The sequence below is a fragment of the Elgaria multicarinata genome, chromosome 14 (assembly GCF_023053635.1).
Source record: "Elgaria multicarinata webbii isolate HBS135686 ecotype San Diego chromosome 14, rElgMul1.1.pri, whole genome shotgun sequence".
Classification (NCBI taxonomy): domain Eukaryota; kingdom Metazoa; phylum Chordata; class Lepidosauria; order Squamata; family Anguidae; genus Elgaria; species Elgaria multicarinata.
The window spans coordinates 7361734-7377235 of record NC_086184.1 but is presented as its reverse complement, the minus strand read 5'-3'; the positions used below and the strand labels follow the sequence as shown (position 1 = coordinate 7377235).

General features: G+C 43.7%; 1 protein-coding gene across 1 annotated transcript in view; it reads left to right on the top strand.

Annotated features, from left to right (window-relative positions):
- Positions 1 to 306: 306 nt before the first annotated feature.
- Positions 307 to 15502, top strand: part of MMP2 (matrix metallopeptidase 2) — a 28173-nt gene continuing 12977 nt past the window's right edge. The window contains exons 1-6 of the mRNA XM_063141515.1: positions 307 to 735; positions 3182 to 3408; positions 7217 to 7365; positions 10052 to 10180; positions 11175 to 11348; positions 13918 to 14091. Of these exons, the coding sequence (XP_062997585.1) occupies positions 532 to 735; positions 3182 to 3408; positions 7217 to 7365; positions 10052 to 10180; positions 11175 to 11348; positions 13918 to 14091 (1057 nt within the window). The 5' untranslated portion in view covers positions 307 to 531. The remainder of the gene's footprint in view (positions 736 to 3181; positions 3409 to 7216; positions 7366 to 10051; positions 10181 to 11174; positions 11349 to 13917; positions 14092 to 15502) is intronic.

Sequence of the window (15502 nt, the reverse complement as noted above, 5' to 3'; positions counted from 1 at the left end):
TTACAAATGTGGGCAGGCCCAGATTGGCTTAGTATCCAGGCCTAGAAACTTTGTTAAAATCTCCCTGTACTCGTTTCATAAAGAAGTGTCTGATTTCATTAGAATTTTTCCTGGGGTGAATGTTTGTTCCAGCAGTAGTTTGAAAAAGTTAGTGTGTGTAGTAGGACATAATCTGGTCTCTCTCTCTCTCTCTGTCTCTCAACAGTGATCTGTCTGTTACTACCTTAAAATTCCAGCAAACACACATCTGGTAACTGCTCTCTCTCTCTCTCTCTCTCCTCCCCCCCCCCCCCCGCGCCTTCGTGTTTCCACTGGTTTTTCAGACTTCCTCTTGCAGTGGTTTTGAGACTGCGCATCTGGATGTTTTAAACATACAAAGGAATTGCTGGAGCAAGCAAAAGGGGGGAGCCCTCAGGAAAGTTAAGATGTGCTGATTAGCAACTGATGGGACTTTACAACTCAGCTCACTGACGGAGCGAAAGCGCTTTACGAAGAAGAGGCACAGAGGACAGTATCAGACGTCTCAGCAGAATGAAGCTGCACGTTTCCTTCAGCTTTGTTGGTTGCCTTTTTAAAATCCTTCTGTTTCAGCTCTCCATTTTTCACCCAACTTCAGCTCCGCCGCCACCAAACTTGAGGCTTCCAGAGGACGTAGCTAGCCGAGAACTAATTCCATCACCCATTATTAGATTTCCAGGTGACATTTCTCCCAAAACAGACAAAGAACTGGCATTGGTAAGGCAATTTGTTTTTGTTTTTTTTGTTTTTGTTTTTTTTCACTCCCCCACCTCCGGGCCCTACAATTCCCTAATAAATATCCTGCAAGACCTCCCTTGCTTAACTGCTGAATCAGGGACAATCACAGATGCTTCGTGTTTTCAGAGTTACCGGATAGGGAAAAGTAACTGGCAAGGTTATCAGCTTTCGAATGTTAAAGCTATCTCCATTTCCTCTTGTAAAACTTTTAAAGCCAGTGTACTTTTGAATGACTGCCTAGCATACACTACCCAGGGGGTTTAACTGCTGAATCAATTGTACTGATGAAGCGGATTTGCCTGCTTCCTCCTTATCATGGCAGCCCGTCCAGTCGTCTGAAAATGCTACCCAGAAAGTCAGGAGATTCCGCTAAATGGGTTGAGTTGTGGAATGAGGGGGAGATCTCCCAAAATTAGATGGAGGAGACCTTCTGGAAGTGGAGCCGTTCCTGTCTCAGAAAGCTGATCCTGGATCCAATCCAGGTTCTTCAAATTGCTGAAAAGTTTGGAGCGTTAAGTAAAGAGTAAAAAGTTTCAGTGCAAATTGCAATCGCTTAGAAAGTTAAAAAGAAAAGGCTTGCATAAAATATCACTGTTAATATAGATGTCACCATTTTCTCTTCGTGCTCTTTCTCTTCCCTCACCTCCCATTATCTTCCTGCTGTTTATGAGGCATCACTTAAGTATAGGGCAATTACTGTTTAAAGTTGCCTTGATTCTCCAGCAAGCATAATGACTAGTCTGAACACAGATCTGCTTGAAGTAATAATTGCCCCTGAAAGCAATTCTAGAACTACGTTCTGAAACCAAATCTGAAATGCTACAAAAAGAGCTTGCAGGGATGGAAAATGTTAGATCTTATAGATGTATATCAACTCAATCTTTCATTCCAAAAAAGCAATATGGTCGAGAAATGATGTTTAATGGAAATGCAGATGATTTACACGCTTTGCTGCGCAGTGCAATCGTATGCATGTTTACTCGGAAGTAAGTCTTACTGCAGCTGAGCAGGAGCATCCTGGGTATGTTTACCAAGCAGTAAATGCCACTGAGCTTAATGAGGCTTACTTGCTAGTAAATGTGTTCAGGATTACAGTGTATGGATTGCACAGCTAAACTAAACTGCCCCTATTTCCATGGCTGCTTGAAGAATGATTGATGGTCGCATCATGCATTACCCAAAGGCAAACTGAGGTCACTCCTTAGCAACTGAACATTCTGTGCCACCACAGCAGGGCAACCAATGAGCACCCATGTCTTCACTGCCATGAAATGCAATACGATATAGACATCAGAGAGTTGGCTGAGTTTGTTCTTGATTAAGATTTATTGACTACTCTAGGAAAAGTTGCTCATGGAAGTGGGAATTATAGGTGAGAAAGAAGCACTGTTCAAACATTGTTTCAGTGTGTGTGGGGTGGATAGGGTCGGTGGGGTGGGGGTTAGTGTGTCCTGTCCCCATTCCTGTCCTCCATAAGTTGCACTGAAAGTTGGAACGGAACCAATGTGTATTGAGTGGTATTCACATGGGTAGATGTTTTTAACCTCAGGTCACTGGACCAAACCTGGGCCTCCATGATTATCCAGGTGTAGAATGCTAGGAGTTGTTGGGATTTATTTCTGCCTAATCATGCGTAGGATTGTATCCTACGGCAGCTTAGAAAGAAAAGTTAATTAAGGCCTTCGGTTTATCCCAGGATTGTCCCGGGGTCATCCCTGTTCATGTAAATAACACACATGATATCCCGGGAGCAGGCAAGGATGATCCTGTGATAAACCTTAGGTCTAGCTAAGGCCTAAGTCAGGGTAGTGAAAATGATACAGGTTTATAAATTTAGACAACGTTTGGGGAATGTGGGATAGAGAAATTTCCTGGCTTTTATGTAACCCCCCTCCTAGTAGGTTGAAATGACTCTCCTAAGACTTAGTTTTTTGTAGGAAGAGTTTTAAGATATAATAGGCTGGTATTTTTCCCCCTACACCAATTGTCTTTGCCCAGCCCACCACTGGAATGTGTCCCTGAGAGCTTTTCTGGAACTGAAGTTGTCCTTCAGGCTTAAATGGTTTGGTACTTCTACCCTAGAGGAAGTTGGCAAGTTTGTTAGATGGGTTTATGAAGGGTAAGTCAGTCAGTGGTGGCTACTACTCATGATTAGGAATGCTCCCATTGACGAAAGAGGCAGCTGGACAACCATCTGTCAGGGATGCTTTAGGGAGGATTCCTGCATTGAGCAGGGGGTTGGACTCGATGGCCTTGTAGGCCCCTTCCAACTCTGCTATTCTATGATTCTATGATTCTATGAAAGTTCTCCTCCCTGGTCAGATCGAAACAATTCATGCTTACTGCACTGATCATCCGGTGAGTTGCCAGACTTACCTGATAAATATGTCCAGATGTGACTCTGCTGTTTTCTTCTTTGTTAAAGCAATACCTGAACAAGTACTATGGGTGCCCCAAAGACAACTGCAATCTGTTTGTGCTAAAAGACACTTTGAAGAAAATGCAGAAATTCTTTGGGCTTACTGAAACTGGAGAACTGGACCAAAACACTATAGAAACTATGAAAAAACCACGTTGTGGTAATCCCGATGTAGCCAATTATAATTTTTTCGCTAGAAAACCAAAATGGGAGAAAAATCTAGTCACATACAGGTACGTACTGTTTGATACCATATTCTGTCTAGGTTGTTTGACTCTAGGTTGGTTGGTAGGGAGCCATTTATGTTCTAGTTGAAATTCCTAAAAGGTGGTGCCCAAAATATGTTTGTGACTTCCACTTCCAACATTAGAAGCTACAATTATTAAAGGCAGATTCAGGATGATGTAGGGCAATCTTCCCCAACCTGGTGGCCTCCAGATGTTTTAGATTTCAACCCCCATCTGCCCCAGCCAGCATACCTGGTAATCTTGGAGGTTGTCGCCCAAAACATCTGGTGAGTACCAGATTGGGGAAGGGTGATGTAGGGGGGTCAGCGTGGTTGGACACCTGCCAAGGCTGCATCCCTGCAGAAGGCCAACTGTTGCCCATGGAATATCCTGGCCCTCCATTGTCCTTGGTGTTTCAGGAAAAATAATCAATTCATATACCTAGGTTCAAGGTGAGAGGCTCTCTATGGGGTGATGACTTTTCTATTTCAAAGTTACATAGTAAGGCAATCTTGCAAGGAAAGGAGGGAAGGGAGGGAGGGAGGGGAGATAGAGAGAGAGAGAGAGAGAGAGAGAGAGAGAGAGAGAGACCTCACCTACACCAAGCAGGATATTGCACTATGAAAGCGGTATGGAAGGGGTATATAAAAGACAGGAGCCACACGAAGCAGGATATAGTGGTATGAAAGTGGTATATGGTATGGCATGACATATACCATATACTGCTTTCATACCACTTTCATAGTGTTATATCCAGCTTGATGTAGATGTGTCATAGGCCCCAACAGTTGTCAGTGCACTTCAGTACCACTATAAAGCAGTAGTGTGGCTCCTGCCTCTTATATACCACTTTCATAGTGTAATATCCTGCTTGGTGTCGATGAGGCCAGAGAGAGAGAGTGAAAGAGCAGGGATGGGATCACTCTGGGCTCATCTACACCAAGCAGGATATTCCACTATGAAAGCAGCATCAAAGTGCTATATAAGTATTGAAGTGCACTGCAGGATCTACACTACTGCTTTATAATGGTAATGAAGTGCACTGACAACTGTTGGGGGCCATGACACATCTACACCAACACTATGAAAGTGGTATGAAAGCAGTGTATGGTATATGCCATGGGCCCCAACAGTTGTCAGTGCACTTCAATGCCTCTATAAAGCAGTAGTGTGGCTCCTGCCTTTTATATAGCACTTTCATACCACTTTCATAGTGGAATATCCTGCTTGGTGTTTGAATTGATAACCTTGTCTGGTACAAAGTGATCCATGGGTGTGATGTAGATTTCTCAGAACAACATTTCAAGGCTACAAGATGCTGTACACTTGGCACAGCTGAAGCAAACTTAGGCCATAGCTAGACCTAAGGTTTATCCCTGGATCGTCCAGGGGTCAAACCTGTTCATCTAGGTGACACACAGGGGATCCAGTGCTCAGGCAGGGGTGAACCCTGGATGATCCCAGGATAAACCTTTGGTCTAGCTGTGGCCTTAGTGCTTAATGGTCCTTATTAAAAAGGGCCATCTCTTAATTTAAAGGCTGCCCTGTTATTCCATAACACCACAACTTCTGAGAGCATAACAGCTATGCCTTCCTGCAAAATACTGCTACTTCGTCAAACTCCATGGAACGAAACACCACAGGCTCCACAGTGTCTGCCTTTCTCTTTTTAAAAATTTTGATCTGGCACTTCGAGCTGGAGAAGATATTAACCCCACAGCCATGTTATGTCTGCAGGAAGAGAGCAGACCAGAAATTACAGTGTGATCTGGGCAGCACATATTTTAACAAGCACTTCATCGTCCATTAAAGTCTGGTTGGATGAGTTTTAGGCATAGGAACGACATTGGGACTCTTTTAATGATTTCCATATCTACAGTGTTTAAGCCCCGTGGCTCAGCATTGAGTGTCCGTGTGTGTCCGCTTTTCCTGCATCTCCTACGGATGAAGTTGTTGAGCGGAGAAGCAAATAAATAAATAATAAATAAATGTATGTATGTATGCCTGAATGTATGTCCTATGCTTGCTTACTTGGGAGCAAGACCCACTGAATGCAGTTCGGCAGTTTTGTTACTCGTTTTCTCTAACTTTGTAAAAACTGGCAAATTCTGGATGAATCATCAGGAATATAGATGGTTGAAGCAATCTGTGTATTGTTTAAAGAATGCAAGTCTAACAGCAATAGGATGGAGAGGCTACTACATACAGCAGGGGTGGGCAACCTAGTGCCCTCCAGATGTCTTGGACTACAACTCCCATCAGCCCCAGCCAGCATGACCAATGGCCAGGGATTGTGGGAGTTGTCAACTGAAACATCTGGAGAGCATCAGGTTGTCTACAGAGCAGAGACAGAACGAACCCCCTCCCTCCATGCATACACATAACATGTGGAGTGATGCTACTACTGACAGCTCTGTATAGAATGCAACATTCAGTCAACGGTGCCTATGGCCATATACTAAAGGTTGAGATGCCTCTCCTACGGCTTAGTTACTGGCAGTAAGAGCTTTAAGCTAAAAACTGTGGGTATTTGGGGGTACTCTTGGCTCTGCCTGTTTTGCCTTCAGCCCACTCTACTTTGCCTTCAGTCCTGCCCACCACTGGAATGCAGCCTTTGAGACCTTCTCCAAAATTGAATTTGGCCCTCGGGTTGAAAGAGATTCAGAGCTCCTGATACAGGCCGTAGCTAGACCTAAGGTTTATCCCAGGATCATCCTAGGTTCGTCCCTGCCTGAGTGCTGGATGCCCTGTGTGGAGTACCACAGGTTTGACCTCAGGATAATCCTGGGATAAACCTTAGGTCTAGCTACAGCCACAGAATGTAGGTTTGGGGCTGCAGCAACAGCTCCTGCCACATGTTGTCAGCCCTCTGATGTTATCCAAATGATGCTCTGAAGACATGCAGTCTAGAAGGTTCTTCTCTGCTAAGACAACATCCAACGGGTCCTTGCACAGGGCCAGGGCCAGCATCAGAGGCATGGCCACTCTTCTTCTGAGACCCATACACTCACAGAGGGCCACCACCAAGAGCCCCCTGGCTTTGCTGCTCCAATCTTCTTGGTGTAGCTACTTTTATTCTCATCCTCTCTGGTGCATTGGGGAGGAACAGGTGAGCAGCAACAAGAAGGAAAAGCTGGTGTCATCGTCTACTTGCTGAACTGCTCCTTCCATGTTCAACAACCATGACTGTGAGGAAGACAAAGAGAGACTGTGGGGACCTTGCCCAAAATGTACAGCCCTGGCCACTAAACTTCTCCCTCATGCGGATGTCATAGCTCAGCATTTATCCCCTGACAATTACTTGTTAAAACACAGCATTGCTCCATGGTAGAGCAACTGGTTCAATCCCTGGCATCTCCAGGTAGGGTAGGAAAATCTCCTGCCTGAAACCCTGGTGAACTGCTGCTGACAGTCAGAGTTGACAATACTGGGCTAGATAGACCAAACGTCTGACTCAGTATAAGGCAGCTTCCTACATTACGATGGTTCAATTGACATCCCCTCTTTCTATCAGGCACACTCAAGGCCCGTAACAGAAATGGTGCCATCCCACTGCAACAAAGCTGTGCCAAAATGACTGGAACAGACATAAGCATTCTTAGAACAATAGAATTATAGAATCGTAGAGTTGGAAGGGGCCTATAAAGCCATCAGTGCAGGAATCTACCATAAACCATCCCTGACAGATGGCTGACCAGCTGTCTCTTGAAGGCTTCTGGTGTTAGTTCACAATCTGAACTAATCTTTAGTGATCCATTAACTTTTCTCTGTATTTTTCTCCTCCACATTTTGGCGGTTTGTTTTCATTGTTAAGGATTTTAGGCTACACCCCAGATCTGGATTCTGAAACAGTGGATGATGCATTTGCACGAGCTTTTAAAGTCTGGAGTGACGTTACACCGCTGGACTTCTCCCGAATTCATGATGGGGAAGCAGATATCATGATCAATTTTGGACGATGGGGTATATATCTTTAAATTTGATAATGATAATTACAATAATGGTTATGATGCAATTCAGCCTTCTATTGCCTTATACTTCTGTATATTTATGTGTGGAATGCCCCACAGGGACCGACAAATCTCAGTTTGCATTTTAATACGAATTTGCCTAATTTCATACTTTCAAATCACTATGTGTACTGAAACTCAAGTTATTTGTACTTCTCTGAACTTTGTAATGGAGTTCTCCAATCAAGATATGCATTAAAATTATATCTTAGGGAAAATAATAGTAAAAAAATGCATCCTATTAGGTAAACTGGTTGCCAAAAATGTGTATATTAGGCAAAATGCATATAGAAATTCAAGTTTGATTCTTATGACTTTTTTATGGGAACACCTAAAAATCAGCAGCTCAAAGTTTGAGATGAACCAAACTTAAAGTTGGGGAAAATAATGGGAACTGAGAAAAAAACCGGGAAAGATTCATCCACTCCTAGATTTAGGAGGACAGAGCTCAGAATGGTTTGAACCCACTAGGCAGAGACTAATGGTTTCATATGTGTGTAGGAGAGAAGCCCAGTGTTTTGGGGTGGGCTTTGAGGCCCTTTCTGGCATACAAAAATGTTCTATTCTGCTAAGCTGCACCACTACGAACAATGACTGGAGGAAAGGAAGAACCCACACCTTTCTTTCAATTGACCTAAAAACAAAACCAACCCACAAACAACCAAAAATGTGCTATGCCTATTTTGCGATTTTGGTCCAAGTTCGTGAGCCTCGTGTGGCACAGAGTGGTAAAGCAGCAGTTTCTGCAGCTGAAACTCTTCCCACGGCCTGAGTTCGATCCCAGTGGAAGCTGGTTTCAGGCAGCCGGCTCGGGTCGACTCAGCCTTCCATCCTCCCAAGGTCAGTAAACTGAGTACCCAGTTAGCTGGGGGAAAGGTAATAACAGCCAGGGAAGGCAACGGCAAACCACCCCGCTATAAGGCCTGCCAAGAAAACGTCAGCGAAAGTGCTTGCACGAGAGGTTCCTTTCCTTTTCCTTTCGTGACCATAGATGAAAAAGATCTGATGTTCTCAACCCTTGCTTGCTTTCTTCAGCAGGATCTACACTACTGGTTTATAACAGTAGTGACAGCTGTTGAGGCCCAGGACACACTCCCTATACAATCTTCAAAATGTTTTCAAGGTGTTATATCCTGTTTAGTGTAGATCTGGCCGTAGTGTGACTTGCAGTGGCTTTAATCTAACACAATGTCCACGTAGCCAAGTGGAGGGCTAGACTTCACATATCTGAGTATGTTTTCTGTGGCAACATATCAAACCAAGAAGGCCCTTGGCGATGCAGAAGCAGCCGCAGGCAATGTCGATGGCCAGGCCAGCGGTGAGAAAGTGATGAATAACAGGGTTATGCCCCTGCCCAGGGTGTTTGCTTTTCCAGGAAAAGCATTTGGCGAAAGCATGAGAGAAGCCAAGAACTAGCCATCACCTCGAGGAGAAAGCAGAGACTTGGAACAAGTTCAGGTGAAAGTTACAAGACTTATTGAGACACCTAGATTCAGGGATACCCTGAATATCAGATGATGGGGAAAAATGTTTGGGAGACAGGGGAGGAAGCAAACAGAACAAAATACCCTAATGCTGAAGAGCTTTTGAAGTCCTCCGGCTGGTTGCTGCCAGGAAAACTGGAGTAATGGATCTTTGGTCTAATCCAGGATTTATTTATATATGTATGTATTTATTTAAATACATTTACATCCTGTCTTGCCTCCAAGAAGCTCAAGGCAGTACAAATTCCCGTACAGAAGCATGCACACCCACCCACCGTTTTATCCTCATAACAACCCTGTGAGGTAGGGTAGGCTGAGAGGAAAAGACTGGTTCAAGCTCAGCCAAGCTTTGTGGCTATGTGGGGAATAGAGATGTGAAGGCCCAGAGTAGGGGGAATGGGGGTGGGCATTCAGACACACTGCAAATCCATCTCTGTGGAGAAACCATGTGAAAAGGGCTTTTGTAACATCAGAAGGACTAGGCGTGAGTGAAACAAATCACTCCAAATAGAGTAGTTTACAGAACTACTCCTATTAACTCTGCGATCGTAGGCCTGCTGATCTGGGAGTCAGCCCTACTAATCTTAATGGGACTTACTTTTATGTTGACATGTGCAGGGTTGTGCTGTTCAGCGGCTAGAACTAAGTGTAGGTACACTACAAGCCTATCTGTTTTATAGCAGTTTAATTATCATAGCTTCCTCACATGGAATCCTGGGAAATGTAGGTGGGTGAAGGGCTGTGATTTGCTTGTACTGCTAAGTCCCACTCCTCACTTAGAGAACTACAATTCCTAGGGCTCCCTGACATAAGTAGCTATGGAATCAATTTCATATCCTTCTGTCCTGTAGCTTCTATAATCAGGCCCGCCATCTTATGATCACCCCATTGTTGAGCAAACTGTCCAGAAGTTCAGACAAATTTTATGTTGTTTCTGTTGGAAGATAAGTCCTCAAGAGTAACTTTGGCTGTTGCTAAATTTCTTACAGTGGCGGCCAGGATTAGAGCTCTTTGTGTATTAGACTAAAGTTGATAATAGCTCTAACTGTATGATTTCATGTCTGATTCTTTTTTTTTTTATGGATCTATGGATCGCAATAAAGAAGTATGTGTAATTTCATTCTGTACCATTTTCCTTTGTTCTTCCTATCGCAGAGCATGGTGATGGGTATCCATTTGATGGCAAGGATGGACTCTTAGCTCACGCCTTTGCACCTGGGCCAGGAGTTGGTGGTGACTCCCATTTTGATGACGATGAGCTTTGGACTTTAGGCGAAGGACAGGGTATGCCAACTGTTGATGGTTTTAAAGTGCCCATTGTTGCTGGAGACGGGGCAGTGGAAACCTGGAGTTGTAGTGCTGATCCCTGAGAAGTATCAGCTGTGATTGTGGAGAGAAGGTTGTGAGGTTCCCTGACCTGAATGACTACCATGAGCATAATTTCTGAACAATCCATAAGACAATACTGTCTACCACTGAGCTCTGCTCCACATCAGGAAGTTATCAGTAATCAATAAAACATTTATATAGCTTCAGGACTTTAGGCGGGTCTGCAGGTTGGTCTATGTTAATCAGCTTCCACTATATAGCATTGCCAGGTAAATCTTGTTTCTACACTAGCTCTGCTGTAGCGAAGGCATTATTTTGAGTTCCAGATCTGTCATTCTCTTCTCCCAAGCATTTAACAGCATATGCTGAGTTTTTTAACTGACTCCAGAATAGTTTTTTTAAAATGGATATTGTTTGTTTTTGTTTGTATTTTATGCTTTTTATGGTTTTAAATTTTGTATATTTCTTTTTAATATTCACTGTTTTTAACTTTTGTAAACCACCCAGAGAGCTTCGGCTATGGGGCGGTATATAAATGATGATGATGATGATGATGATGATGATGATAATAATAATAATAATACCCATCTCACAGTAGTTTATCAGTTCTTTAGCTGATGACATGACCCTTCAGTTTTGTTCTTGAGTCTAACAAGCACTTTGGCAAGGTTTTTTAGAACTGGGGAAATACAGCATTTAAAAGTGGAAGTGGAAGAAAGCGTGGTTTCCTCTTGTATATTTGTGTGACTCTGCTATGCCACAGTGCCACCTAGAGGAATAGCACTGTAGTGGAATAGCAGGAAAAGAAAAGCTCTGCATGTAGCACTGAGATCTCGGTTCTGCAACGAAACCAAATGTAGATAAAGCAGATTTAACAGTTTCATGCAGAAAAGCTACTAGGCTTATATTTTGGGCATCACTGATGGATTCTCTCTCCTTCTCTTTCAAGTTGTTAGGGTGAAATATGGCAATGCTGATGGAGAATTCTGCAAATTCCCATTCCTGTTCAACGACAAAGAATACAACAGCTGCACAGATGCAGGGCGCAACGATGGATTCCTTTGGTGTTCGACAACATACAACTTTGATACGGATGGCAAATACGGATTCTGTCCCCATGAATGTAAGTTGAATGACAATGTGGTGGACCCTGGCTTTAGGAAAGTGGTTGGTGGTTGGTTGCTGTTGATGATTGTAAAGACCACTTTCCTTGAGAAAGGGTTGATCTTAAATGCATGAGGAATGAAAGATACTATCTTTTCCTTTTCCTTCACTTCTGTTACTGTTGCTTCTCCGTCCATCTGGCATATTTTTTGTAGCTGTTTCTCTTAGGAATTTTAAGTAATGGCATCCATTCATGGTCCCACTTGCTTAGGGTGTATGTGAGCAGGACAGGAGAGAGTGGAAAAATGCTCCCTTCTGCAGAGAACATTCTGGAAAAACATCCTGAGCTGAATGACCACCAGGATCATAATTCTCTGAGCAAGCCATATGACAATCCTCTGAACCAGGGGTGGGATATTTAGAACCCTCCAGATGTTGTTGGACTTCAGTTCCTATTAGCCCTAGCCACCATAGCCAGGGGTGATGGGAGTTGAAATCCAACAACATCTGGCAAGACACCCCTGCACTAAATGAACACCTTCCAGCTTTTATACTGACTTAATAGAACAGCTTCTTTCTGAATTAGTTGCCATACCGCTCAAGATTTCTCTGCCACACTGAATGTTAGAGAGAATGGCTGAAAAACCAAAGGACCCATTCTGCTTTTTCTGGCTCTGCTTGTGGGCAAAATGAAAGAGCTTTCTTTTGGCAGGGAGACAATGATTACTCCAATATGAGGCAACTCTGTGTGCAGTTTCCATATGTTTTCCTGCAGCTTGTCCATGGTTCAGCTAATAAAATATGCTATTAAAAATTGGATGCTCCAGGGCCTACAGCTGGATACAGCTGAAGTAGCCAGTGAGTGACTCATCTCAGCAGCTGACTTTCTTCTTCTTCTCCAGTGGAGGGTCTTCATGGAGAAAGAATGCAAATATGGGCCTGCATCACTGTAAAATAATAATAATAATAACAATAAAAATCTCAGCAGCATTTCATTCTATATGTTTTGAGGCTGGATGGATTCAGGCAAACACTTTTAACTACCGTTTCTGGAATAGTGTACTATAGCGCAAAACCATCCAGTTTTTGGGACTTCAGCTTATATCAGCCCCAATTTGCCTGATGATGGGAGTTGCAGCTACCGTGAGTGATGTTTTCCTGGTAGAAAGGTGGGGAACAAATCAGATAGATTTAATTTGATTTAATTTAGGAGGACACAAGGTGGGTATAGTGGACAGAGTGTTGGATGAGAACCAGAAAGACCTGTGTTCAAATCCCCACTCAGCCATTAAGCTCATTGGATGACCTTTGGTCAATCACTATCCCTCAGCCTAACCTACCTCAGAGTTATTGTGAGGATAAAAATGAGGGCTATATTAAGTCCACGTGTTGAGTTACTGCTTTGGGATTGATTTCATCCCTCATAATTTTTTTTCCCCACAAAAGACTTTCCATTTCAAATGCATCGTTGTGTTTTGTTTGTAAATCATCCATCAAATTTAAAAGTATTCAAAATGAAAAACAGGTTTTATTTATTTATTTAAAATGTTTCTTGGCTGCCTTTCAGGGCAGAAGCACTCCCAAAGCAGCATACCCCAATGAACCACATAAAACTGCTATGATACTAAGAACAATAAACACACACAGAAAACAAAAACAGTAAGAATACAATAAAAAAAACCAGCAGTAAAACACACACACACACAGAGCGCAATAAAACTAACAACAAATACATCACTAAAACAACCACAAAAGCAATCATATTAGGAGAAAGGAAGGAACCTCTCGTGCAAGCACTGAGTCATTACTGACTCTTGGAGGGACGCCAGCTTTCGCTGACTTTTTCTTGGCAGGCCTTATAGTGGGGTGGTTTGCCGTTGCCTTCCCCGGCCGTTATTACCTTTCCCCCAGCTAACTGGGTACTCAGTTTACCGACCTTGGGAGGATGGAAGGCTGAGTCGACCCGAGCCGGCTGCCTGAAACCAGCTTCTGCTGGGATTGAACTCAGGCTGTGGGGAGAGTTTCAGCTACAGAAACTGCTGCTTTACCGCTCTGAGCCACACGAGGCTCTACCATATTAGGACAAGGCCAGGGTAAAATCATGTTTTCTAGGCTTTCTTAAAAGCCTGCGAGGACAATGCATGGTGGACCTCTGATGGGAGTTTGTTCAAAGGTGTGGGGTCACTACAGAGAAGGCCCTCTCACATGTGAACATGCACCTGACTGCTCTTACGTGTAGGCAAATGAGAAGGGCCTTTCTTCCCAATCTTTAAAGTGCCAGCAAGCTGGTACAGGTGAAAGGATGTTACTAGGGGTGTGCTCTGCTCCGTTACGGATCCCCAAATCCAAAGTGGAGCAGACCAATCTGGACCACCTAAGCCCGGTTCCGGAGTGGATCTGGGGAGGTCCGGATCGACCTGAACCGGAACGTCCAGATCGGGATCCAAAGCGGTTCGGGGAGGGTGTTCACAGCCCTAGATGTTACCTCCTCTCTAGCTTCTATAGTTAAATACAGAGCTGCATGTATACTAGGCTAAGGCAGACATGATATTTCCAGTGTTGAACTTCTATGCCTCCTTGTTCCGCAGTGCTTTTTACAATGGGTGGAAATTCCGATGGTCAGCCATGTAAGTTCCCCTTCAAATTTCAAGGGAGCACCTATGACAGTTGTACAACAGAAGGAAGACAAGATGGATACAGGTGGTGTGGAACCACTGAAGATTATGACCGAGATAAGAAATTTGGATTTTGTCCAGAGACAGGTTGAGTACTCCTGTTCTTGCATGTGTAGATTTATTCAAATGAAAGCCCCCTACTCTGCCAATATATTATCATCTGCAATGGAATGGTTGCTCTTTGGAGTGAGGACAAGCACATGAGTAGAGATATTGCTATCCCTGGGCCCAAGAAGCACATGCTGTGGGTTTTTTTCCTGGGACCCTGGTCTATTCCCTAAATTTGCATACATTGCTAACATCAGCCTGTGCAAGGGTATGCAGATATGAATCCTATGGGCTTGGGTACCAAATCCATTAAGGGCCTAGGATGCTCTTGCTCAGGGGGCACAATCCTCTACAGACAGAAAGATGGAGAAGAGAAGATTGAGGGGAGACATGAGAGCACTCTTCAAATACTTGAAAGGTTGTCACACACAGGAGGGCCAGGATCTCTTCTCGATCCTCCCAGAGTGCAGGACATGGAATAACGGGCTCAAGTTAAAAGAAGCCAGATTCCAGCTGGACATCAGGAAAAAACTTCCTGACTGTTAGAGCAGTATGACAATGGAACCCCTTACCTAGGGAGGTTGTGGGCTCTCCCACACTAGAGGCCTTCAAGAGACAACCACCTGTCAGGTATGTTTTAAGGTGGATTCCTGCATTGAGCAGGGGGTTGGACTCAATGGCCTTATAGGCCCCTTCCAACTCTACTATTCTATGATTCTATAGAAGAAGCCATCATCACTTCTCCCTAGTTAGGACACTTGATGGCTGCAATACATTCCAGTCCGAGCCAAGTAATAAATATATATGTGTGAACTGGACATAGGATGCTACCTGGTAGATATGCCCAGAGAAGGAGAGAGATCCCAATTTTCTTGATCCCTTCTATTTGTAGATCTGTTGTGGTTGTTTGCTACTTTTACACTTGCTCTGAGGTTTACTGTCTGAGTTGTCCTGTAAATGGTAGTGGAGAGTGCATTTAATGTCAGATAGATAGATGATAGATAGATATGATTCTTTGATTATTAGGGATGCTTCAGACATCTCTGCATCTCAACTTCTCTCTGGAAATTTAGGTTCAAATCACCTGGTCTTGGAAGTGCATGGATGTGGCCCATGATTCATGTTTTGTCCACCTCTGCTCTACAGTTTAATTAGGTTAATGATGGATCCAGCCTGGTTGTGTCTAAAACAGAGGTGTTGAACCTCTTTCACCCTCTGAATTCACTTTCAGAGCAGTTCTCAGAGGGACACATTCCAGGAGCGAATGGAGAATGTCTGCATCAGTAAAACATTGGATAAAAATGCAACCCTATGTACAGTTACACTGAGAGGGCTCGTTTGAAGTTGTTTGTCAGTGAGCTCATTGTCCTAATAGTTAAGTGCTACCTCCAGTATCAGAGGCAGTAAGCCTATATATACCCATTGCTGGGGAACATGGGTGGGAGGGTGC